At 41.2% G+C, this 24814-nt stretch overlaps 1 protein-coding gene across 1 annotated transcript; it reads left to right on the forward strand.

The window, feature by feature from the left end:
- lrrc17 (leucine rich repeat containing 17) lies at window positions 1–24525 on the forward strand. Its single transcript, XM_008315779.3, has 5 exons — window positions 1–191; window positions 8511–8886; window positions 10433–10916; window positions 19862–20017; window positions 23426–24525. Exons 2-5 carry the CDS (start codon window positions 8605–8607, stop codon window positions 23866–23868), a joined length of 1365 nt encoding a protein of 454 aa, XP_008314001.1. The 5' UTR covers window positions 1–191; window positions 8511–8604; the 3' UTR covers window positions 23869–24525.
- Window positions 24526–24814: the final 289 nt, after the last annotated feature.

The raw sequence follows: 24814 nt of genomic DNA on the forward strand, positions 1-24814 counted from the left end.
GAGAGTGTGAGTGGAGGAGCAGCCACTTATTTGTGCCTCACTCCAGGCTCTAAACTTACAGACAGCAAGGCAGGATTTTTTTTGGCTTGGACGCAGCGCTCATGACAGGATTAGGAGCCTGGGACGCGGGACCAACCGGAGATCTGCGGGTCCTTGTGGACAATCCTGAGCCAGATTCTCATTTAGTACAGGTAGGACTACAAAAGAACTGTATAACACCATGAGATGCAATGCTAAAGCTTAAAGAAAACTGCAAAACAAAACAAAAAAAAAAGACAAACTTTGCTTTATCATAAAGCAAGCCACAGAGTGAGCAGACTTTAACCTCAAATATAAAAACCATCCTACTCCTTAAGGCTGTGTAATTGAATCAACCTAAAAGTAGTATTTCATTTCCGTTTTTTTTTTCCTTTTTTGCCAGATGTGTGTCTCCCTCCCTTTGTTTCTCTCTGACAACATAGACACACACATTGAATGGGAAAAGAATGAATGCAATGCATTTGTGCAGGAGTCTCCGTCTTCAAACGTTAGCGACGACCTGCAGAAACACAACATTACAACACGTGTCCGTTATCGGGTCTTCATCAGGTCAGAGGCAGCGCAGATGTTTGACCAAAAGAGTCCCAAAAAAAGAAAAAAAAATTAAAACAGGAAAAGCTTTGCAGAGAGAATGAAGAGCAGACTATAGTGAGTTAGTTACAGGATGGGAAACGTGGTTGCGTCAACAGGCAACTCTGTAGCTCTGTGGGATTCTACCGGAGTCACGAAAGACAAACTTCAAAACAGTGACTTTCTAATTGTCAAGTTTTGGTTTTGACGAGTGCAAATCACTTTCAGGGGTTGCATCACTCAAGTACAAACACAGTCAGATGAAGGGGTTCATTCACCTACTTGGACCCTCTTAACTTGTAAGAAACCCCAGCCGCAGTGACTCATGCAGGCTGGATCCTTTGTCTCATTTCCAGGTTGTTAAATAATGAAATACAGTGAGGTTTGGAGAATCAGGTGTTAGCTTTGACTTGTTGTCTCATCCAGGAATAAAATTTTATGGGTAAAATTACAAGACACACACTCCCTCTGTGTGTGTGTGTGTGTGTAGCTGCAGAGGAAGTCACAGTACATGTTCCTGTGTAAGCTGAAGTAAAATTCCAGCCGAGTGCAGTATGTAAGTTGATTACGAGGTGTGAGACCCTTGCCCTGGATTTCTGCCATTTCAGCTTATGGTAAAATGAGTAAGACCTTTGGTGTCTTGTTCTTTGCAAGACAAACATACACAAACACCTCACAAATCCCACGGTCATGAGATTCTATTAAAGGTGAACTTCACAAAAAAAAAGAAAAAATGCTGAAAAACTAACCAATTTTCAAAAATCATGTGACATAAATACACTCCTGCTCAAACAATGGTATAAAATGTAGATATAAACAAATCTATAACAAAAGAAAGTAACAATTGGTCAAACAGACTGTGCCCCTGGTGGGAGAGTGAGGTACAGCACTTCCAGGTGGGAAACAAAACAAACATGTTACCTTGTTGTCACACTGGTTAAATGACTTCATCAACTTCTTGGCTAGTACCCATCATGCAAGTGGCTCCAACATGCAGTTATTATTATTTATGATATAATGAAATGATTATAAAAATGTTGTCTCCACAAGTCATAATTAACAGTATGTGTGTGTGTGTCCTCATGTGTCTGGCGCTGGACCAAACTAATCAACATTGCCGGTTGGCAGTGAGGACAATGTGCATTTGTGCGTCAGTGTTTGATTGTCATTGAACGTCCAATGAAAACTGGTTTTGTCCCTGGTGTGAATGAAGTCGTCTGCAGTCGTGAGGACTTTGACACAGACGAGTGAAAACACAGTAGACTATTACACGACACTGAGAACAAACCCTTCCCACAGTTCTCCCCGATCTTTCTGACACAGGATTTATAAACCAGACACATTTCAGCTCGACAGTAATCCTGGGTTTTGATCGTTTTATGATAAAAATGAATGGTTTTGTAGCTGAACTTTTCAGAACACGTTTAACCTAATACCAGACCACCACAGAGTCTGCTCATATCTGTGATTTAAAAAATGTTTTTATGAGAAACTGGCCATTTTTCATGCTAATTTCTGATGCTATTTCTGTAGCATTGGGCAATACAAGGGAGGCATGAGGCAGACAAAAGATTACTGGGTTCGTTCAGTTGCATTTTTGGGTTCATCACATTTGACCTGGTCGGGGAAAAAAATGTCAAAAACGTATTCCCCCGTTGGAGTGAAGAGCTGATCTGGTTCCAGTTAGACTGTTAGCGATGTGCACGGCTTCTTGTCTTGTCGGCTGCCTGTGTCCTCTGATTTAGGACATCAGGTCAGTGGTTTTAACACCCACCTTCCTCCCATTCTCTGTATTCATCATTCCTCCTCTGTATCTGCCTCCCAGCTGCAGGGTTAGATCCTGTACATGGTAACAAGCCACAGACCTTTGGACATGCCCTCACAATGGAAACTCAGCCCAAAGCTAACAGAGCGCAGGCTGCTCACTGGGAGGTTCCCTGGCAGAGAGTGGCCTTCTATAAACAAATCTTTAAGTTTTAACTTTCCAACAATATATTTGTTTTGTTTTTTTCTAATTATCCACCTCAACAACTCTCTCTGCATTCAGTTTATCCAGGCAGACAACTTGGCCGAATGCTAACATTTTCTATTAGCGCACTGTTGTCTAACCTCTTCCAAGGAGCACGGATTAAATGAGGTGAAATACCAAAGAGTGGTTAGGACTCGATCCAGAAGCCAAGTGCCAATCAATCATTGGCAATAGAACTGACTTGCCAAAGCAAGCATTTAGAACAACATTTTAAAGTAGGAGAATTCCCAGAAAATGCCCAAAAGTAGGACAAAACTAGCAAAAAGTGTTTTTGAAAAAAATCAAAAAGTAAGCAAATGAGATCACAATGAGAAAATTGGTCAAAAAAAAAAGTTACCCTAGAAACTACCAACAGTAGCATAACAAGTGAGATTTTAATATGGCCAGAAACAGCTAAAATTAGAAACAAAACTTCGCTTGCAGGAGTATTACTTCATCCAAATACGAATGTCTTTTAAAACATACTAAGCCTGGTACAATAGTTAGAGAAAGTGTTCAACTGGAGAAAAATAAAACAAAAAAAAAATAAAAATAAAACTAAATTAGCCTCGAAAATGTAAACAAAAATTTACCAAAAGTAGTAAATTCAACTTTTTGTCATTGCTGTTGTAGTATCCCACTCTATTGTTTGCGTTATAAGAAACAGAATCCAAGTACAAGCATGGCCCCCGCCCCTTACTTTGGATGTACACGCATGAGCGTCTACATATAAAGTGTCTTGGTGTTTCTGCGGCCTCCCATACTTGTTCCTACTTCCTTTCCCCTAACACTGTGGCCCTTGTGTTTCTAAATGGAGGTCTGAACTGAGTCCACCTCCACTGGTCCGTCCAAGGTAACCCGGGCGTGAAAAGACTGAGAGCAGGTACCGCCTGACTCTGCACACTCCCTGGGCTTTGTGGGTTTGAGGCTGTGACATGACTAAGACTTTTACAGGCAGATGTTGCTTAGTCATCAGTCTGTTAGCGGGTTTTTATGAAGCAGAGAAGTCTGTTAGCGGGTTTTTATGAAGCAGGGATTTTTTTTTTTTAAAGACCAAATAATGAAACCTTTCCAGATCCAGTATTGCCCTTGGACTAATTTGGTTTTGTTCACTCCACAGATTTTCTACCGGTTTGATGTCAGGACTCTGTGATTACAGGTTTGACGTACTATATGCTTCGCCTTGTTGAAGTTTTGGAGGACAGACAATCAAGAACCATTTAGTTTGTATGTCTGTGTAAAGGCGGTGGGTCAGGCAAATGTTAGAAGTTTCTCCAAAAGCTTTGAAACATTTTCCTTTCTTGTTGGCTTCTAAATATTTTCAAAATAAATTATTTTGCCCCCTGCTGGCAACCAAATCAATCGCATGGTCTGATTTGCTTTCCTGAGTTGACGTAGTGATCCTGTTTGGGTTGTGCAGTTGTAACTGCTTCTTCAGCTCAACATCTCATGTGACGGTGGATTAGCAGAAGCAGATCAGCATTTCACTCACTGACCTCTTTGCCAGAGGGAATTTCCCTCCAGCTGACATCATAAAACGTTCTGATCCCACGCAACTTTCAATGTTGAAATAGGTCTTATCTTTATATGCGTTTTTTTTTTTTTTTTGATCTTCTGTTTTTTACACGCTGTCCTTTCGTTTCCCTTTCACTGAACACATTGTTTGGACATGGTTTTTGACTTTGTAAGCTGCCTCCATCTGTATTTCTGTATACCCACCTCCTCTCTCCTGATGTAGGCGGCATAGTTAGCCGTGATGTCAGAGACCCACCAGCCTTTGTTTCCTCTGGTCTGCTGAAGCTAAATGACCCATGTGGGCCCCGGGACATTTTTTAGTTTTATTAAACATACATGTGTAGACGAGGTGGTGAGCGTCTCCTCTGGGATTTTTTAAAATTTTTTTTACCTCCATCAGTGCTCCTTCAGGGTCATGTACCTCACTTTGGTTTTGTGTGGATTCATTTTCATTCATTTTGAGGATATGACAGTGTGGTATTTGAAACTCACTGGACTTCTGCCAAATGTCACGATAAGTTGCTCTAGATGACTCTAGAAAAAAAAACGTGCATTTTTACCTTTTTACACATGGTTAAAACAAAGCATACGGTAGTAATTATCAATTAGCGGCCTGTGGACCCAATCTGACCCATCAAACCATGCAATTCAGTCCACAACTGGATTCCAAAATAAACATCAACCAATAATTAGGAATGTCCGAGAATATTAGCCGACCGCCATTATCGGCCCAGATAAACATATTATGTAGTTATTATTAGTTTTTCCTCCAATAATGAAAACCCAATAATGCAATGTCTGGGTTTCACCAAATGATGTGTGCCAAAATAGTTTTGGAGATAAACAGCTGTAAATTAAAGTGAAAGTCACTAGATGGCAGCATTGCAGCTTATTTAACTAATCTCATACTACTGGTTTGTACAGATAAATACATAAGTATTACCAGGCCTTTATCGGTATCAGTTGATATATCGGAATCGGAAATTAAGTGCTTGGACAATATCGTTGTGTCGGCAAAAAGTTCATATCGAACATCCCTATTAACAATTATAGACAAATGTGATTTTTATTTAATTTAATTTGAGTGTCCGGCCCCCCAGAGGTGTCTGTCCCGTAAAATTCTCGCCCTCCGACAAATGTGGTCGGTGACCCCTGACCTAGAGTATTAAAGCTGGTGGAGCAAAAGGTGAAACCATATGTTTTTGGAAGTTTGCGGTTAGTTCCGAGTCAGTACTCCCTGCAAGACATTTCCTCCAAAATAATTCCCTACATCCTTGAACATTTATCCAGTGGTTTGTTTTGACTCAGCGCAGGCTAACGCAGCACTGAGTACGTTCTGTCCACGAAGTGCTGAACTGTTTTGTTATTTGAAAGTTTTACAGAATACAGACCGTAGTTGTACAATAACACTGACATAACCATATTATCATATATAACGGTACGTGTCTGTAGATATGCAGTAATTAAAATACTCTCCCTACTGCATCGTTCAAACCTGAGTGTGAAGACAAGGACCAATCCCCATTTTTTTTTTTCAAGTCTTTGAGTTTGAGAACATGTTGCTGCCACATTTTCAGTCCACACCAGACTTTATTCTGGTTCTGGTCAGAAGACCGTAGCAGCCATACCCAGGTAATTTAGAACAGTGCCACCGAAGAAATATCAGGCGGAAGCACTGCCTCAATGTTTCTTGGGGTTGGCATTGAGTGACCAGATGGAGCTGGGCAGGAGGAGAATTATTTATAATACCAGACTGGAAGGACTAATTTGGTCTGGTATGGGCATGAGGTGAACCACAAAGTTGGGCTTGGCCGGACAGTCTTGTTATAGTCCTGAGTGGAATTTCAATTCGGGGACTGGCCGTCTCTCTCGTTTTGTATGGAAGGAAAAAGTTTTCCAGAGCAAAAAACAGCAATTTTGGAAAAGTGTTGAGCTGTAACAAAACTGTCCAGATAGTTTGGAGATATTTGATGAATTACAGCAAAAGAGATTATGATCAGGTTTTGAAAACCTACTGTTGAAACCGATGCAGTGGACAGAAAGTTGTTTGAAACAAATGTTTTGATCTGTTCAAAGATGCAGATTAGGATTTTGGCTTCCTCACATGCAGGTCACTTCAGGGAGATACCCGTTTTTCCGGACTATAAGTCGTACTTTTTTTCCCCCCTTTGGCTGGGTTTGCGACTTATACTCGGATGCGGCTTATATATTAAAATGTATAATTTCAAATGTTCGCTATTTTTACACAGACAGACTGCCCTCTAGCAGCAGTATATGTGTATCTGCTACTCCCATACCACTGAAAATGTACGTGTTTGTTACTTTCTCACTAGCAGCCGCTAGAAGGCACTGGTGCGACTTATACTCCAGAGCGACATATGGTTTTGTTTTTGTTTTTTCTTTGTTGTGCATTTTTTGGCTGGTGCGACTTATCTCACTAAAAAATTGCAGTGAGAATTCCACTATTTACTGACAAGAACACTTACAAATGACCTAAGTCTGAAAAGTTCTTCTTTAAAAAAAAAAAAAAAAATCAAGTGGAGTCTGGAACTTTTCAAGACATCTTGAAACTGTCCCCCACAGTCTAGTCCAGTAGCCTGTTTTGCCTGGACTGACTCTCGCGTTGTGTCGAAATGCTTCTCTCAGCAGCCAACCAATCACGCAAGGCAGACGTGAAAACATGTGTTTTGCAGTTATATTAGAGTACAGTACACACACACACACACACACACACTTTAATGAAGGCTTACTGGTATGTCTATAATACAGAAGGATGAAAGACAGACTGCCTGCAGCTACGACTAAGACCAAATTCATTGAGTTCCTGTTGTGTTTGGAGCAGCAGCTCAGTAGACGTGTATTTGTCGTATAAAAAGAAAATCAAATGTTGACGCTTCATTTAGAATGACTGATGGCTGGGACAGAGATACGGTACATTCTCAGCTGTTTCCTGTCTGTTTCTCCCTAGCATGCCCAGTCTGTTATGCACAATGGAACAACTACAGTACATCTGCATTGACAAGGTTGTTCCACTGTTTCAGAAACTGAAAAGCTGGAGGGGGGGCTGTGGTTTGAGTTCAGCTGGAATTAGTCATAAGGCTAAAAAAAAAAAAAAATCACAGAGGGTTCGTAGCAAAACGCCTTTGAAACTGTCTCTCTGTCTGATTTAAAAGACACTGTGAAATCTGCCACAACGGTTGCGAAGTTAAAATATCACCAAATCACACAGCTTTGATTTGCTGTCATGTCGTGAGCAGCTAGGTCATTTTAACTCCAGTATCGTAAGTACCAAAGTACCATATACAGGAGGATAAGTTATGTCGTGAAAAAGCAAGCGTTTATCCACAGAAATAACTTTTAAAACATTGTCTGAAAGTTAGCACCAGAAATACAAATCCCAAGAGAAAAATGTGTTACGCTAAGGTTTAATTGATCTCAAAGACAATTGATACTCATTACAAAGTAACACATGTACTGCAGATGGGGCACTGGTCTGTATTTATACAGTAGTTTTACTTCTTGGCCTTGAGCTCTTTGACTCTGATCACTAAAGTTTCTTGACTCTCCTATTTACTCAGAATCAGTAAAAAAGGAGACTCAGGGGCAACTGAGTATGTGGCAGAAATAAATGACAGACCCCATCATTACTCACCTATAAATATTTTTATTTCCAGGCTTCCCATCTTCAAATTTGCGGCTGATAATAGTTTAATAGTCTGGCAGAACAAACCATGAGGAAGCTTGGCCGCAGCACAGACGGAGAAGAAGAGAGGGCTAATGATTAAAGGCAGCGCGGAAAGACGAGGCTAACTGTGATTCCAACCTATTAGGTTGAGTTTGCCTCAAATTACTCTGAATTTTATGCAACCAGTAGCTATTTGCGCAGCAAGAATCGTGCTCACAGATGCAGAGTAAACTCCCGTTTGGTGTTTTACAGAAAGTCGACCACATTTAACCCTTGAGACGTGAACACATGAAGAATGTTTCTCTTTCCTTCTCACCCATTTTCCTCTTTCCTTTCCCAACTTTCCTCTCCTGCTACGTCTTCTGCTAATTCCTTCAACATGTGGAGCGTTGCCATGCCTTTCACCATGACTCAAGATGCCACCAGGACAAATTCCTGTTGGTTTGGTGCATTTGGGACTGAAGCTATTTCCATTTCAGTCTTCCCTGGGAATACAGAAAACTGCTGTTCTGTTTTTCCTGTTGTGATTTATTTTTTCTTCGTACACTTTTGTAATTAGTGTGTTTGCTTGGTAATCTTTTCTGGCTGCACACTTGATGAAATATGAACTTGGCTTTCGAACCACTGCCAACTTTTGAATAAAAATCTGCTCCTTTTGCCTCTTCCTTTTGTTTTCCCTCTTCGTACACACAGCTGTGACCGGCTGCCACTGTCCTGTCACAAATCTTCCCGCAACAGTCTCCGGACGCTGACCTGATTACTGAGAGGCCTCCCTTCCTTTCCCACCATGCGTCCGTTCACCTCCCTCCTCCTCCTACTCCTCCTGCTGCTCCTGCGATCGGCCGAGCCTCGCAGAGGCCCTCGGTCGGGGGCACGAGAGAAGGGCACCGGCGGCCGCGTTAGAGGAAGAGGCAGGGCAGGGGTAACAAGACGACAGATCCAGGGGTGTAAGGAGTACATGGAGGCGGGGGAGAAGTACCTGGACTGTCAGGACAGGCAGCTGACCACGGTGATGCAGGACTGGCCAAAAGATATTCACCACCTGCTGCTGGCCAGGAACAAAATTCAGGTATGCACACTAGCAAAAGGTAAAAAAAAAAAAAACCTGGAAAACTAACACAGATCAGCAGACTTATCTTGTTTAAGCTAACTGCTCCGACCTTGTAGTAATAGTTCATACCAGGAACATCTGTTCACCAGTCACTTGGTCTTGAGATCAAACCGTGTGTGTGCTGCACAATGCTTTGTGTATGTGTGTGTTTGCAAACACACAGGATGTGTATCACAGGTGCTGGGAGGAACAAAAACGCTTTGGCAGCAAGGAAGAGAATAAAGGATTTCAAATAGGGTGATTAACACGATGAAACGATGCCGTAATCAAGCCCGTCTGTGTTCAAAGACAGAGATAGTGGAGGAAGTGGAAGAATTAAGTGGTTTGGCTTTTTTCAGATTAAATGTCTTTTCATGTCTGATTGAAAAAACAAACAAACAAAAGAACAACAAATCAAAGTGTGGATCAGCTGATCAGATAAAAGTCAGCTGTTGCAGAGACCAGATCAACACACATTTCACACATACGTACAACTGGAGAGTAAGTCACCTTCAGATTCATACACACACACACACACTATTGACACTGATCAAACACATGGAGCCCAAAATAACCCATCATGACACAACACGGTGGCAGGTTGACAAAACCAGGAAGAAAAAAGAAAGAAAAATAAATCAATAATAATAAAATGCTACAGGACACGAGGACAGAAGCTGCTGACAAGTTTGAAGACAAAGGAAAACTGAGCTCTGGTGGGCGGGGCTTAAATAGACTGATGGGCTGACGAGGTGATGAGAAACAGGTGTGAGACGAGAGCAGCTGATCAGGGAGTGAAAACCAAAGGACTTTTTTAGGTTATTGTTTTGTTAAAATAAAGGTGAAACTGGTGAATGAGTTTATGTAAAGACGCAAATGAATGCCCTGCCACACGTGGTTAATTGAAAGTTTATGAATCAAAAAAATAATTGTTTGTTTGTTTGTTTTTTTTATTCTAGTTTCCAGCCATTTCCCCAAATTTACATTATTACTTTTAGAAGTACCTTTTAGTATTTGTATTTAAATACTGCAGATTTTGGTATAAAAAATGATGAAATACGACAAAATTCAAAATTCCACAGATAATGACTGATTTATGAACGGATTTATTATCTTAGAAAGGTTTTCTGGATCAAGATACAATCTGCAGGATTTAAACTGACATTTGGACAACCAGTCCAAAATCAGTTTCAGCTTCTGATAATATTTTCCCCCAGAATGAGCCTCTCCTCTGGGTCCCCATTTTTAAACTTTGAGATCAAATAGTCACCATGTTGTTCTTTAGCTAACAAATATCGGATTAGTGCTGGAGCTGCTTTAGCTTCTGCTGGACAGCAGAAGAAATGTTACCAGAAGCCCTTAAAAATACGGCCTCAGCCCAGACCATGGCGGGGTCCTTCTGCCTTCCCAATGGTTGGTGTTGCACAAACGTCAGCCGTCTCTTGCGGCGCCTTGCAGTTCGGGGCCCGAGGGCGTTTCCTGGGTTCCCTATCATCGCACTAACTGCTCCTGTCTCTCTGTTTAGATCTTGAGGGACAACATGTTCTCAGCGTTCACACAACTGAAAAGCTTGGACCTCCAGCAGAACGACATCTCCATGATGGAGGACGGAGCCTTCACGGGCCTCTCCAAGCTCACCACCCTGCTGCTGCAGCACAACGGACTAAGAACAGCCTCCGAGGACGTCCTGCTCCCTCTGCCCCGCCTCACCTACCTCCGTCTGTACGACAACCCCTGGAGCTGCCTCTGCTCATTGGACAGCCTGATCAGAAAGCTGCAGCTACCCAGCAACCGCAACCTGGGCAACTACGCCAAATGTGCGGAACCTCATTCACTGTCGGGCCAAAAACTGAAGAAAATAAACGTGGATGCGTTGTGTGAGGCCGACAGGAGGCCGGGGGACAAGGACGGTGGACGACCAAAGCTGCCCATCAAGGTGAAGCCAGAGGCCACGTCCATGTGTCACACCTACATGTTCCCTAAACCTCTGCTGGACTGCAGCCACAAAGGTAAGAGGCCGTCTGGTATTAGCGAGCCTGTTTTGTGGGCAATGGTATTTCCAAACAAAAATACTGTCAGAAAGAGCAAAACTCACCCTCTTGTGGGCAAGCAACGTAATGCACCTCAGGTGGAAACAAATGGTCACGAGCAGAGACACAAATGTCATGATGACCGCAGCTCGTTGTCTCAATGTCCTTAAGGAGAATTAAAATATGATTGCTGCGGTTTCCACTGCCACAATTGGCAGTTTTGAGTTTGTACCTAAAGATGTTTTCCCAAAGTGTGCGTAAATAATGACATGTATCAACTGTGTACTTGAGCAGCTGTAAATGGTTGGATAGATGTTGTTAAAGGTAGACCACAACTCACTTTTCCTTTGAGTTTTTTAAAACTGATCTATTTTTTTGGTGAAGTTTAGTACTTCGCAAATAGTGGGGCGGGCCCCCCTGAGGGGACAGGATGCAGTGAGATGCTAGGGGCTGGGGAGGTTAGATGTGGGAGGGAACAACCCTCCAATCACTAGGTGGCAGCAAGTCATACAGTGATTTGTACAGATAAGAAAATATATATTGTCAGGTTTCTAAATAGTTTTTCAATTAATGGGGAGTGTGGAAAAAAATTCTGTCCCCTAGGGGGAGCATGACAGAAAATAATTGAGAACCACTGGTCTAGTTGTAGAGTCATATTTATAAATTCTTCGACTATCAGTGTGGCCTAAAATGAGCTCAACCTGTTTGACAGACCAACAGCCATCAGTGCATTACAAAGAATGAATGGTTTGTGAGGAGCCTTTATTAAATCTGCAGACAAACCCAAAAGGGGCCGTAAACAGGTCCTTGCTGGACCTTTTTGACTTTGATGGACAGAAAGAAAAAGCATTCCAGAAACCATGTACGTAGAACAGGGCCAACCCTAAACCCAATGAACAGGAGCGAACGTTTTGACTCACACAATGATTTCAGTTTCCTTTTGCCTGCATCAGAAATTGTTCATTTAGAGCCAAAGTGGAGTGAAAACAAACCCTGCTGTGTGTTGTACTGAAGTTTTGCTCCTTTTCAGAAGTTGTAATGTAGTTTTCCTGGCAATTTCACCTCAGACAAACAACAGTAACCCTGGCACAGAAGCATCTTCTTATTTAAAAAAAAACAAATGCTGAGATTTATGTAGCGTCTGTTCAAGAGTTTTGCTTGCAGTGAAATTGGCCATGAGGATCATTTATTGCTGTCTAATGTTTTGGTCCCAGCTGGGCTGAGCCAGCGCGGTTGTGTTTGTTTAATCAGGTTAGCTACATCTGAGCCGCGTCCTCCGTAGTTCCTACTGATTAAAGAGGATTCGATCATAGAGTTCTCGTCTTTAATTTATTTGACAGTTTTGATGAGCTGCGTTTTGTGCACGCGTTCCCTTCTTGGGTGGTCTCATGTTTCTTTTGCACATACAGCACCATAAAAGCAGTATTGTGATTGAAATTATATGAGGAGAGGTCAAAAAGTTCTAAGACAAATATCATGTCTAGAAGCAGCTGCGAGCGACGGTTCCATAACTCACTCACTCAAGGTTCAGTTTGGAGTAGGGTTGTCCTCATACGAGTGAACAAATCAATGCAAGTACGAAGTATTTTAACATGTGTAGTTCTACTTCTTATTATTCGCAAGTACGAAGTATTTTAACATGTGTACTTTTCTTATTATTTGTGTAATAACACTGATCAGGGCAAGGGTGGCGGTAGTGAGACGCTGTTAGTGCATGTTTTTGAGTATTTGAATTAAGTATCTGACCCAATATCAATATTAGTATCGATTTCAAAATGAATTGATTGAATGAATGACACAAGACCACACCTGACAAAGACATTATTTCAGAACTTGTCCAAGGTTTTTGAAGTTCACTTGGAGACATGATTCTGTCTCCTCCGTCCTAGAACATTTCTGTCCATCAGTTTTCTGCAGAATGGTTTTTTTCTCCACTACATTAGAGAAAACAGTCAACCTACTGTATACTTCATGTGTTTGTTTTTAATTTTGCCAGTGAGTCAGCGTGGGCAGAAAGCTGCAGAGAAGATTTAAACTGGCAGCCATCAGGCAATTTTCTACTAGCTCCTCCAGTTTTCACATCTGGTGAACTCCCCCTTTCTCCGTCTGTAAAAGTTGCCACTCACATCACTGCTTGTTGCTTATAATCCGTCTCTATAATTAATTGCCCCGGTGGCGTTCACCCCTTTCATCCATACTGCTGTGTCTGTTTATCTCCTTTATCAATGTCTTCTTCAAAGACACAAACAAAAGGCCTCTGACGCCCAAATAACATCAATTGCCACAGCTGGGAAAGTGTCTGCCGAGGCCGAGGCAGCTTCCAGATTTGAGTACCACTCGAATGCATCTGCAAATGGGGAGTTAATGCACTTCAGAGAAAGCAGTCCTTCACAGTCAAAGTCCAAAAAAAGCACACAATGCTACATCTGTGAGACGTAAATGCTGGAGGAAGCTCTTTGCATATTTTCCTCATTTTCTACTTTTGACATTTTGAATCATTTCTTTATCTTTACCACTACAAGGACTCTCTGTTTCCCTCACAGCCTTGTACTCCCATTCACCTCTCCACACATTTGAATTTTTTTTTTCAAACCAGTAATGATTCTCTTCATCCTCACTCCTTCATCTAAAACCATGAAAGCGGTATGTGATGTGTGGATGTTGCATAATTTAACACAGATGTAGTGCATAGCGCCGATTCTACAGGTTTCAGATTTTTTGCATTATTATTTTCAAGGACACAGACATGGCAACCCAACAGGAAGTCAACGTTAGCGACCGTCACCTTGATTTAATTGTTTGTATCTGTCAATCAGTTGTGACAAAAGTGTAAAAGTCTCTTTGTAACCCTGCTAAACACTTACACATGGTGGCAGATCTTTGGTCTGATGTGCCGCCTAAAAGCCTATAAAACATCAGGCCAACAAATGCACGATGATCAACATTATTTCAGTTGTTCTGCTGGGAAACATAAGACGCCACCAACAACCCAAGTTTAATGGGATTTTCTCAGAAAATGTGTCATATTTTAAATATTTAAGTGCAACTCATGAGAACTTGTTCGTAAATGATGTTTGAAAACAGATGAAGGAAGCCATTAAAACTACGATATACACTAAGAAAAGACGTAGAATCATAATCTCATCCAAATTTTGGTTTTGGGATGTTGGAAAATAAACAAAACTCAATCATTTCTTTTATTTTTTAAAGACTCTTAAACATAATGGTTGCATTAGGTACGACCACCACTGGCTAAAATGTAGCCCCAAACTATGACAGAGCCTCTCCTTTGATTTACTGAAGATACAAAGTGACTTATGTTTTTGTTTACAGACACTGAAACTGGTTGAAGTTTAAACTTGTTATTTTGTGAGACCTTCGACTGTTGATCTTCAAACCAGTTCTTGTGTAATTTTCCACACTTGGCCTTTTCTTTCCTCAGAATGTGCGTTTGTTGTGTCTTTCTCAAGAATACGACCGGTCATCAACATTAGTCAGCTGCTTCAGACGCCGGCTATGTTTTATGTTTTATGTTGAATCCTCTGCCCTCTACAACAACACAACAAGCTTGTCACCCTGTGAGGGTGTGGTCATACATCCTTGGTTCAAATCTCTTTTTATACAGTTTAACAAAACTCTGAAGCAGGTGAAACTGCTAGCTTCGCACTGCTAATTCCTCTATTTGGAACAGCTTTACATGGAAACATTAATAACACACAATAATCACAAAATAATTAAAGGCATAAATCTGTGATTTAGTTATGACATAACAACTACAGGGACCGAGGAACCTTGAGTCAGAGTTGATTGATTCGACTGATAGCAGTGCTAAGATACAGTCAGATACAAAGTAAGAAACAAATGCTGTGTGTTGTCCTCTTTTACAATGATAGAGTGAGGCAAACAAAGGCTGCGACGTGCCCCGAGGAGAGTGGAAACATACGCTGATCTCCTGGTCTATGAACCCTTTTATTTTCCACTTCCTCCCCCCCTGTTTTTATCCCTACACTTGGTGTCTCCCCTCCCTCTGGTTTGAAGACTTTTTCTCTGAGGTGAACCACAGCAGACTCCAGGCTCCATGTTGTACTTCACTGGAGGATCAATGCTCTACAGTATGGTAGTGGGCTGATATATAGTACCTCTTCAGGGCTATGGGATGTGGAATAAATGATATATAACTGCACAGCAGAAGATCGTGCTCTGGTTAAGACCGGCTTATGGGAGCATCCTAAAAACAGCAGAAGATCGTGCTCTGGTTAAGACTTATTAAGGCTTATGGGAGCATCCTGAAATGAAAACCCTCAAACTTAAATTAAATTTTGGCCTGATCGTAGACTTTGCATGCAAGACTATGCACATAAAGTCGAGAACTCAAACTTTCTTTTTTTAATGTCATCTAAATCCACCAGGGTTTAACGTTTGGACTGTTTAAGTACACAGCCAAACGCTGATTCATGCAGAGTTTGTAACGTCATGGCAGCTCTCCAAACACACTCTGGTGCTAGGCGTCGAGTCAGCAAAACAAAAATGTACCATTCATTGTCATTTAAGTTACAGGCAGGGTTTGAGGTGTGAATTTAAAAGAGGTCAGAATCAGTGTATCTGCTGACCAATCACAGAACCAGGCTGCAGTTTCTGTCATGTTCAAGAAGAGATGACCTCAGACATTTGCTTAAAACATTGTTTCCCAAAGACTCGTCGATCCCCAACTAAATTTGGCAGAGGAACAGATTTTTCTGGACAGACAGCTTGGGCGTCTGGACACGCAGATAAAATGAAATAAAAGTCAAACATTTGTCTCACATTACTAATTAAGAAATTAAAAAAACCCAACATTTTCAGCTTAGTTTATGGACCACAGACACAGCAGAATCGCTTAATTTTAACCATTATATTAGCATACTGTATCTACAGTATCTGTCTATTGTATGCAGTCTATCCAATATAATTTAGGTTATACATACACTACTATACAAACACCAAAAATCTTTTAACAAAATACTTAGCGGCACTACGTGCATCTACAATTGCTAAGAAATCATTAGAAACTTTAGACTAAACCTGACTTCCTGTCGGGTCTGGCCTGTGGATCCAAACCAGAGAATTTACGACACAGCTGACCCTGAAGTAATCACATAGTGCTGTAAAATCTATTGACTGCAGTTCTTTTTTTACCTTCCACATGTCATCCGACGCTCTGCACCACCTGCTCCAGATTCACCGTTATACGTTGCAGATGTGAGGATGTATATCACTTTTGAAAAAAAAAAAACTAAACAAGAAAAAAATACTTGGACTTTTGGAAAGAAATCTTATCAGTTTACAGTCTTCTTTTGGGCTTGTTTCACATCATGTGAACCCATATATAATAATCCACTAACCAGTGGTCCCCAGAGTGGGCTACAGTAGATAAAAGTCCAGATATATTAGCACTCCTACAGTATTATAGTAAATCATGCTAACAACTTAGCGTTGTGTAAATACTGCTGCAGTAAGGTGATCCATGTGCTACGTTGACGCATCTCTCACTGTACATGTGTAAGCTTTGCAAACCACAGCTCCTCCGCAAAGTGTGTTGCCGGGTGACCGATTTCGGCCCGACACTTTGACTTAAAACAGGTGCTTTACTTTAAATTATAAGGGGATTAGTTATGAAATACCTCCGATATGTGACGGCTAATGGTCAAAACTGGCTAAGGCTGAGCTGAAGTCAGATAATGTGCTTTCCAATGCAGCACACTCACACCCCCACAGATACATTTGTCACAAAGTGGCGCAGATGTTGATGTTCGTGAAGCAATTACTTCAGCAGATTCAGCAAAAAGCAGCTCCAAGTCCAGTCATGAATAAACGACCTCCACTTTCGCTGACATGTTCACCTTCCTTCCTTCCTTCATGTTTCATTGTTCTGTGAAGATGTATGTAACAGATGTCGAACCAGGGAGAAAGTAATTCTCTATCTGAAAGATTTAAGGTGGGAAAACAAAAACCTGATGATGCTCCTGGAACTGACAAACCGCCTGAACTTCAGGCAAAAGATTTACCAGATCATCGGCCGTCATGACAACCAGTGATCAAAACACTTGAGACAGCAGGTCAATAAACAGGAAAAAACTGATTTTGTCTTTTTGGAGCACTTTCTCAACAGCATACTTCAGGGACCAAAGGTTACAGTACTGTAAGTACTTTGGCCAGAAGGGGGCAGAAGATGGATGGAAGGATGGATGAATTTAATATTACTTTATTTTATTAAATGTTTCACTCTTTTCAAAGACAAAATATTCATTAGTGCTGCTACCTACCCAGTAGGTGGCAGTAATGCAATGTAAACAATGCTAACAATGCTCCCACCCATACCAGAAAGGTTTTGGGTGTGAGAGCCCAGGATGAGATCAGAGTCACTCCTACACAAATTTGAACAATTTTTATTATAATAAATCGTTTTCTAAAGATTTATCATTATTGCATTTATTATTATTGAATACTACTATAGGGGGCAGTGGACGTGGGTCCAGAAGGTTTCAGGTTGGAGTCCACCAGCTGCCAAGTTACCACTGAGGTGGTCTCTGACCGTGGCACCGTCCCCACACACTGCTCCACTGTTCACTTTGGTGATGGGTTAAAAGCAGAGGTTAGGGTTGGTCGGGTGTGCAGTGGTGTTCTGTGTCACAATGACAAGGAGTTCACTTTCTCCTTCTTTTTTTTTCTTTTTTTTTAAGATTATCCAAACTGAAAACTATTTGAAGGATTACTCAGATCATATCTCAGAGCCACATCATTTTATTGTGATGTCCTCCCTAATATTTGACACCAACCCAAAAACAATTCAAGCAAATTCTCCCTTCAACTGTTGATTCTTTTTAGTTTTGGACAAATTGACACCTGCGGAAAGCTACTCAGACAAAACGTTGTTACTGCGGCTTGTAACCTGTGACTTAACTGCCAGTTGTGTTAATGTCTCCGCCTGATGTTCTCTCTGCTGCTATCGTTTGGGTGTCACATGACCATGAACAATAATTATTACATTTCCTGACTGTACTGGCTCAGCCTGCTAGCTGTACGATGCGTGTGTGTATGTGTGTGTGAGCCCATGTGTGGGTGATTACGTTTTATAAAAATCGGAGGTGATTTATGACAACACGCTTCCACGATAAACTGGTTACAACATCTGTGTTAGTGATGCATCAAGACGGCAACATCTGCACAACAAAAGTCTCCCATAAGCATTCTTCAGCACTACTCTAATCTCACCCAAAACTTAGCTAAGTGCTAATTGTACTAGTTGTGGTGTTGGATTTCCATTAAAAAAAGACAGAAAGCAGAGACTGGAATTCACTGGATAATGACTTTAAGATGCAGCAACTTTCTGTCATTTGGTTTTCGAAGAAATGAATAGAAAAGTTTTTTAACTGAGTTTTCAGACCCAGTACTCATGTACCTTCGTCTGTCCTGCTTTATCTTTTAATTTTCCTTTTAACTGGATTATAATAAACCAGCCAAGAACTAGCCTTTACTGATCTTTGTGGTCCATCTATTCCTTTAAACACAGTCTATACTTTTGATGAAGCAGATAAAAGTAAGGATGTCCAATATTAACTTTTTGACAATATCCGACGGGCCAATATTGTCCAAATCACTTTCGATTCTGATATCAACCGATACCGATATATGCAGCCGTTTGCCACGAAAACTGTAGTAAACGTCTCAGGACCCTGCAAGCAATTCCAGCCTATTTGGCAAACACAGGCATTGGGTTATTGGGTTTTCAGAGGAAGAAGAGGAAAAAACAATGATAAAAAGAGAAAACAATGAGGAAAAACATGTTTCTTACAGATATTACATAATTATGTTAATATCGGTCAGATGATATCAGTCGGTCGATATTATTGGACATCCCTAATTTAACAAGGCAATTAAAGGTTGCAGTTGACAGCCCCTTGTGGAACAGCAAGGCATTGCAATGCCAGGTGATAAACACAATGAAAATCTCACATTGGCAGCGACTGTGTTAATACAAATCCAAATCTGTGAGATCCAGATCTATGTTCCGTGTGTATACGAGCTCTGCATATGAAGAACTGAAGCTTCTCCTTTGTTGGCATTTGCCTAATGGCTGTGACAGATTTCTATTATCACCACTTCCAATCCCTAGAATGTTACAGGAATGACCTCAGAGTGGGGTTGTGATTGAACGCTCCAGCGAGGGTTGCAGTGGAACCATGTGGGATATCCCTGTTTCTATCATTACAGTGGTGTCTTCAAAAGGTCTCTTACTGGGGGCGAAGGGGAGGTGTGTGGGTGTGAGGAAAGAGAGAGAAAGAGAGAGAAAGAGAGAGAGAGAGAGACTGGAAACACTGTTGTACACGTCGTCTCACTCAAGACCCCATCTTGAAATGTTGTACGCGGCCCACACATCGTCTTGGAATTATGCATGTATAAAGATCCAGACGGAGTGGACGTTGTCCCATATCTTGATTTTGGGTTTTGTCTGTTTACTCTGACTCACTTCTTGTGAACATCTGCCTCAGTCCATGTGAATCTAATACCAGGTGTGAAAACAATGGTGCATTTTCATCCCCTGAGGTCAATGATTCATTGGGGTCTAACATTGTGGGCCTCCCCCAAGGAGCAAAAACAACCAAATATGCGTGCCACCCTAGACATTCCGCGCCCTCCAAATCCCGACACACCCATACAGGTCTGTACGCAAATTGTCATTACAAGTCCAGGGATGGAGCTTCTCCCACACTGGAAACCACTACCTTTATCCAGACATTACTCACATTAAAACCTGCTGACGATCCGATACACGTTGGACTTTCCAGCCGACATCATATCCTCTGGGACGCACGTACAACTTCTAGCTGGATTTGTATCTATTTTTCCCAAGCCTAACATTCATCTGTTTTTGTCTTTGTCTGCAGGTTTGGACCACGTCCCATCTGACCTGCCATCCGATATAGTGAAGATGGACTTGTCCAGCAACAGTATCAAACATCTCAGGGCCAAGCAGTTCCTGCTCTCCAAAGACCTCAAACTGCTCAACCTTAGCAGCAACAACTTGCATCATATAGACACTGGTAAACCACATTCCAAACCTAGATCCTCTATTGGCTGATCAATTCGGAGGGGAGTGCGGGGGGAGGACGGGGACCAAAGTAGATCTACTACATCCTGACACTTGATGTGACTTAATGTTTGGGTTCCTGGTCACCACCAATCAAAATCCACCGTTTCCATCTCTGGTTGTTTATAGTGCCACCTATCTTCACTTTTTCCTCCATCTTTTCGATAAATCCTATATTATAACAACACATCTTCCTTCTCCTCCTCTTCAGCCATGTTCATTCTCCTCCTCCTCCTTTTTCTCCTCCAATTCCTCGGTAACTGCCTTTTTCACTGTCGCTTTTTTGTATCTGTCAAATTTCTCGCAAAGTACAAATTCAAAGTCCTGACTTGAGAGAACCAGGACTTAGATTCATGGTTTTATCAGCGCTTGTATCGTGACCAATCACAAACCAGATGTCGAACACATGAGAGAAATGCTCTGCCCCATATAATTCCGAGCTACGACCAAGCTACGAAAGGCTAAGAGAATTGTTTGTTTTTTTCTGAGTTATTTTGTCAGAGTAAATATCAATCTTAGCTCCACGCCCCCATGATTTAGACACTTTCACTGCTCCTGTCCCTGCCTTTCCAACAGTTCACCCACTCTACTCTTATTCTCTTGGCTCTCGTTTGTGTCTTCCGTTTATGAATCACCACATTCTACCGTTTCATTGACTCCTTCCTTTGCCTTTACACTGCAACGGCAGCAACAACAAAAGAAAAATTGCCGTCTCATTACTCCTTCCCGGCTGATGATGTTTTGGCTTACGCTGCCCTGTCCTAGAGGGAATCCTTTACAAAAGCTTGCTGTTCCATTCATCACCGGCAACACATGTAAACAATCTCCCCCAATGCACCCAAACACGGCCCAATCAACTAGGAACGAGTTTTTGAAAACTGGAAAGTGAAACTGTGGGTTTTTTAAAGTTGTCTCTAAAGCCGTGTTGAGTTGTTTTGAAGGAATAAAATTAAAACACAAAGGAATGTTTTGTAGATGATGTTTTAAGCCTCTTTTTAAATGTGGAGGTTTCCCAGAGAGGGAAGAAAAAAAGAATAAAAAGCCATTTTGTGTTATTATTTATTTAAGTTGAGTTTTTCCTTTTATTGCTGTTGTGGCTGAATGTTATGCCAGATGGTTGTGGCTTTTCCAGGAAGGACACCACTGAGACTGACAGACTGATAATTTAACCAGTCACAGGGAAACGCATTGTATGTGAAGGTCCATTTGCTGCGTATCCCTGGGTTTAATAACTTCACATTGTAGGAATTATCCTAGTGGGGAATCGGCTTGACTTTATATATGCAAACACAGCTGAAGGACATTTCCGTCTACTTTTTTTATAAATGTCAACGTCAAACATTATGAGCCATATCTTCCTCCAAGTCATGCATATCCAAGGCTGCATTCAGGCCCAACCTAGGAATTCAAGGTGTTACATAAGGCACACCTATTTAACAAGAAGGAAAAAAAAGTTATGTTAAAGTTGAGGTTTTACAATTACAGTTCCACAGTTGCAAACGCTAAACATTTTCTTTTGTCTAACTCCAATCTATTTTTGATCTTTATCTGTTGGCTTATTTTATTTACTTATTTATTTAGTTATTTTTTGGCTAGCTGCTAGGCTAATAGCCATTAACCATTAATTGCTTTTGTAACTTTTTCTTGCCGTTTTGTTTCTGTCTAAATGCTTCACTTTTTTAGACATATACATTTCTTGTGTAATGACTTAACATTTTGAATACAGTGCATTAGAATTCAGCACCTGAATATAGCCTTAAGAACCACAGAGAAACAGACCCGCCACTGTGTTCTCTGTGGTTGTGCTGACATAGCTGTTGTGATTGGTTGGAGATTCGTAGGAAGACTTGCTTAGATCGAGACACGCCTGGAGGTGTTTCAATTCATCATCTCTGCACTGATAAATTACACTCACTTAACACATATTAATCCAAGTGCATATACACTGACAGGAAAAATAATTACAGTGTTTTCTGAGGCATTAGTCTAAGTGGGTGCTATGTGTTATGGATGTGTCATGCCGGAGGGATGTTGGATTAAAGACAACAGGCTTTAAGTCATTTGTTCCACTGACAGCAGTAAAAGCTGGGGAGAAGAGAACAGCGGGCAAGAGGGCAGAAGCTAACTTAGCTAGCTTAATTTAGCTTGACAGCAAGTAAAAATCAAACCTCTAAAGCAACAGCAGTTGCCTGTGTTTAGGAACCTATATAATTCCCGTGCAGCAAAGGTTGGCAGAGCGTCGGCACTCCTCCCCTGTGCTTTACTCTCTATTTCTTTCTAAATAGGATCGTCAAAATCTAATTATATTCAAATATGGATGGACAAGTTGGCCATACTGTCAGTGATCATTTAAAATGTAGGCTTTTTTAGTCTGATGGAACAGTTGTTTGCGACCTGTGGCTCTTTAGCTTCTTTGCATTGGCTTCCTGCTAGATTATATTTGTAGTTAGCCATACTGTGCTAATATAAAAAATACATTTATGGCTGATGCATCAACTTCATCTGGTTTACATAGCACAGCTATTAAAAAAAAATCATGATCAAACCAAACGTATGTGTCATACTAAATTTTCGTAAAAAATACATTTATGGCTGATGCATCGACTTCAGCTGGTTTACATAGCACAGCTATAAAAAAAATCACGATCAAACCAAACGTATGTGTTATACTTAATGTTCAGCTTGCTTGCTAACAGCAAAATAACATATTGTAACTGTCCTCTTTAAACAAAGCTTAGTTATGCAGTTTTTCTTTAGTCACTGCCGGTGATTGAGTAAGCATGTCATACTGAATACTGCCTGCTACTGTGATGGTATTAATCTTGGCTTTGTGTATAAATAGGTTAAACAACAACATCATGTCGTGGCGTTTGCAGGGTTAAATGATCACTTTTTCTAAGGTTGTGTCTAAGTGTCTAAGGTTGCAGACTGGTGACACAGACCAAAGCACAAACAAATTACAAAGTGCTACAGAGCTTCACTTTTAAAAACCAGGTGCCTACGTCCATTACCTCTGTACGGTCTATGTTGTTTTTTTGCCTTTGAAGATGAAAGCTTGTCCCGGGGCTACAGTAGTCAGTGTGAAGCTGTCTCCACTGTCTCATTACTCCCACTCATACACACACACACACAATGTCTGGGATCTCTTAATAATGCCAACAGTCACCTTGTTATCTAAGGATTGTTAAACGTCGACGTCTCTATGAGAAGAGCTGTATAAAAACACAACACGATTTTTAGCTCTGGTTTAAATCACACAGGCAGCAACACCGGAAGTTTCCAGGGAGGAAGGATAATATTTTAGGTTCTCCTACAGCTCCATGATCTCATTTTGTTCTGGTTTTTGTCTTCTCTCTCTCAGCTGCATTCGCAGGCCTGCTGTACCTCCGTGAGCTTGACTTGTCCAACAACAGCCTCCACCACTTCCAGTACGGCGTGCTAGAAGACCTTTACTTCCTACGGAAGCTCCCGCTGGACAACAACCCCTGGATCTGCGACTACAACATCCACTACTTGATGTACTGGCTGAAGCACCACCCGGGCGTCGCTTACTCGGGTCTGATCTGCACAGCACCGTCGGAGTTCAAGGGTTGGCGCGTGGAGGACTACATCAAAACCTACAACGGGGATTGTCCCAAGGATAGACAGACGGGAAGTGTGGACACAGGACAGGGAGGACAGGGAGGCTCGGAGAACGATGCACAGGAAGAAGGAGGGGAGACGGGTGACAGGCAGGGTGGACGACTGCCTCGCCCCCTGCAGGATAGGAGGCCCAACAAGTTTGAGATAATCAGGCTGAGTTAGAGCACAGGTGGAGCAGTGGACTGGTGTGATGGATGACTATGGAAAGATAAAGATAAGAGTCGATGATTTGATGTTCAAGTCAAAAAAATTTGGGTTTTAATCCATTATTAGAACTTATTTTTTGTCTCTTTGCCAGGATAGCAAACATTGTTTCATTCAGTTAATTATTTTCAGTGTTATTTTGCTACATTGCCTTTAAAAAGTGAATTCTGTCAGGACCTTTTTTATTTTTAAGTCAAGGTCTGGTCTCAACATCATAAAAAGCAGCAGCTTTTTCTCTGTTTCTCTTCGCCCTGCAGACAAATGTGGTCCAAACTGACTTTTTGCCATCATTTGACCCTTATATGATTTCCTGAATTTGTTTTGGATTTTCTTGATCTGACTCCAGATCCAGGCCACCTTTTTGCTTGTACTCTCTTTCATATTTTTTTTGAGGTGACTACAGTCTAAATGGTCAAGCCATCGCTGACGTGAGACAGACGCCACATTTCCGTGCTGAAGGAGGCAGACATTAACGGAACCAGTCAGAGGTTACGATACAATTGAGGTTACGATACAATTGTGTCCTCCAAAAATACTCTCTGGTTTTTTTGAACTAATTAAATGTATTTTACTATCTGTGTTCCCTGAAAATAAAATTGGTTTTATTTTTCAGAATGCAAATGTGTCTTATTTATTAATAAAACGTCAAATCCGGAAAAGAAAAAAAAGTAAATTGTTATTCAGTTTATTTTATCCGAGTAGACCAAGTAGATGAAGGATTGAGTGTGAAAATGGTATTTGAGCTGTGAAACATTTTCAAGAAACCAGTTACCCTGTATTTAGCTGCTATGGCTAAATTGTTTTAGCACAGCTCATGTTAATTCTCAGGAAGATTCACTTTATAGCAACAGTTTCTAACATCGTGGCTTCATGAGACAAGCGCCCTCATGAAAGACCCTAAGAA

This window comes from Cynoglossus semilaevis, chromosome 8 (genome assembly GCF_000523025.1).
Source record: "Cynoglossus semilaevis isolate Cse_v1.0 chromosome 8, Cse_v1.0, whole genome shotgun sequence".
NCBI classification, from domain to species: domain Eukaryota; kingdom Metazoa; phylum Chordata; class Actinopteri; order Pleuronectiformes; family Cynoglossidae; genus Cynoglossus; species Cynoglossus semilaevis.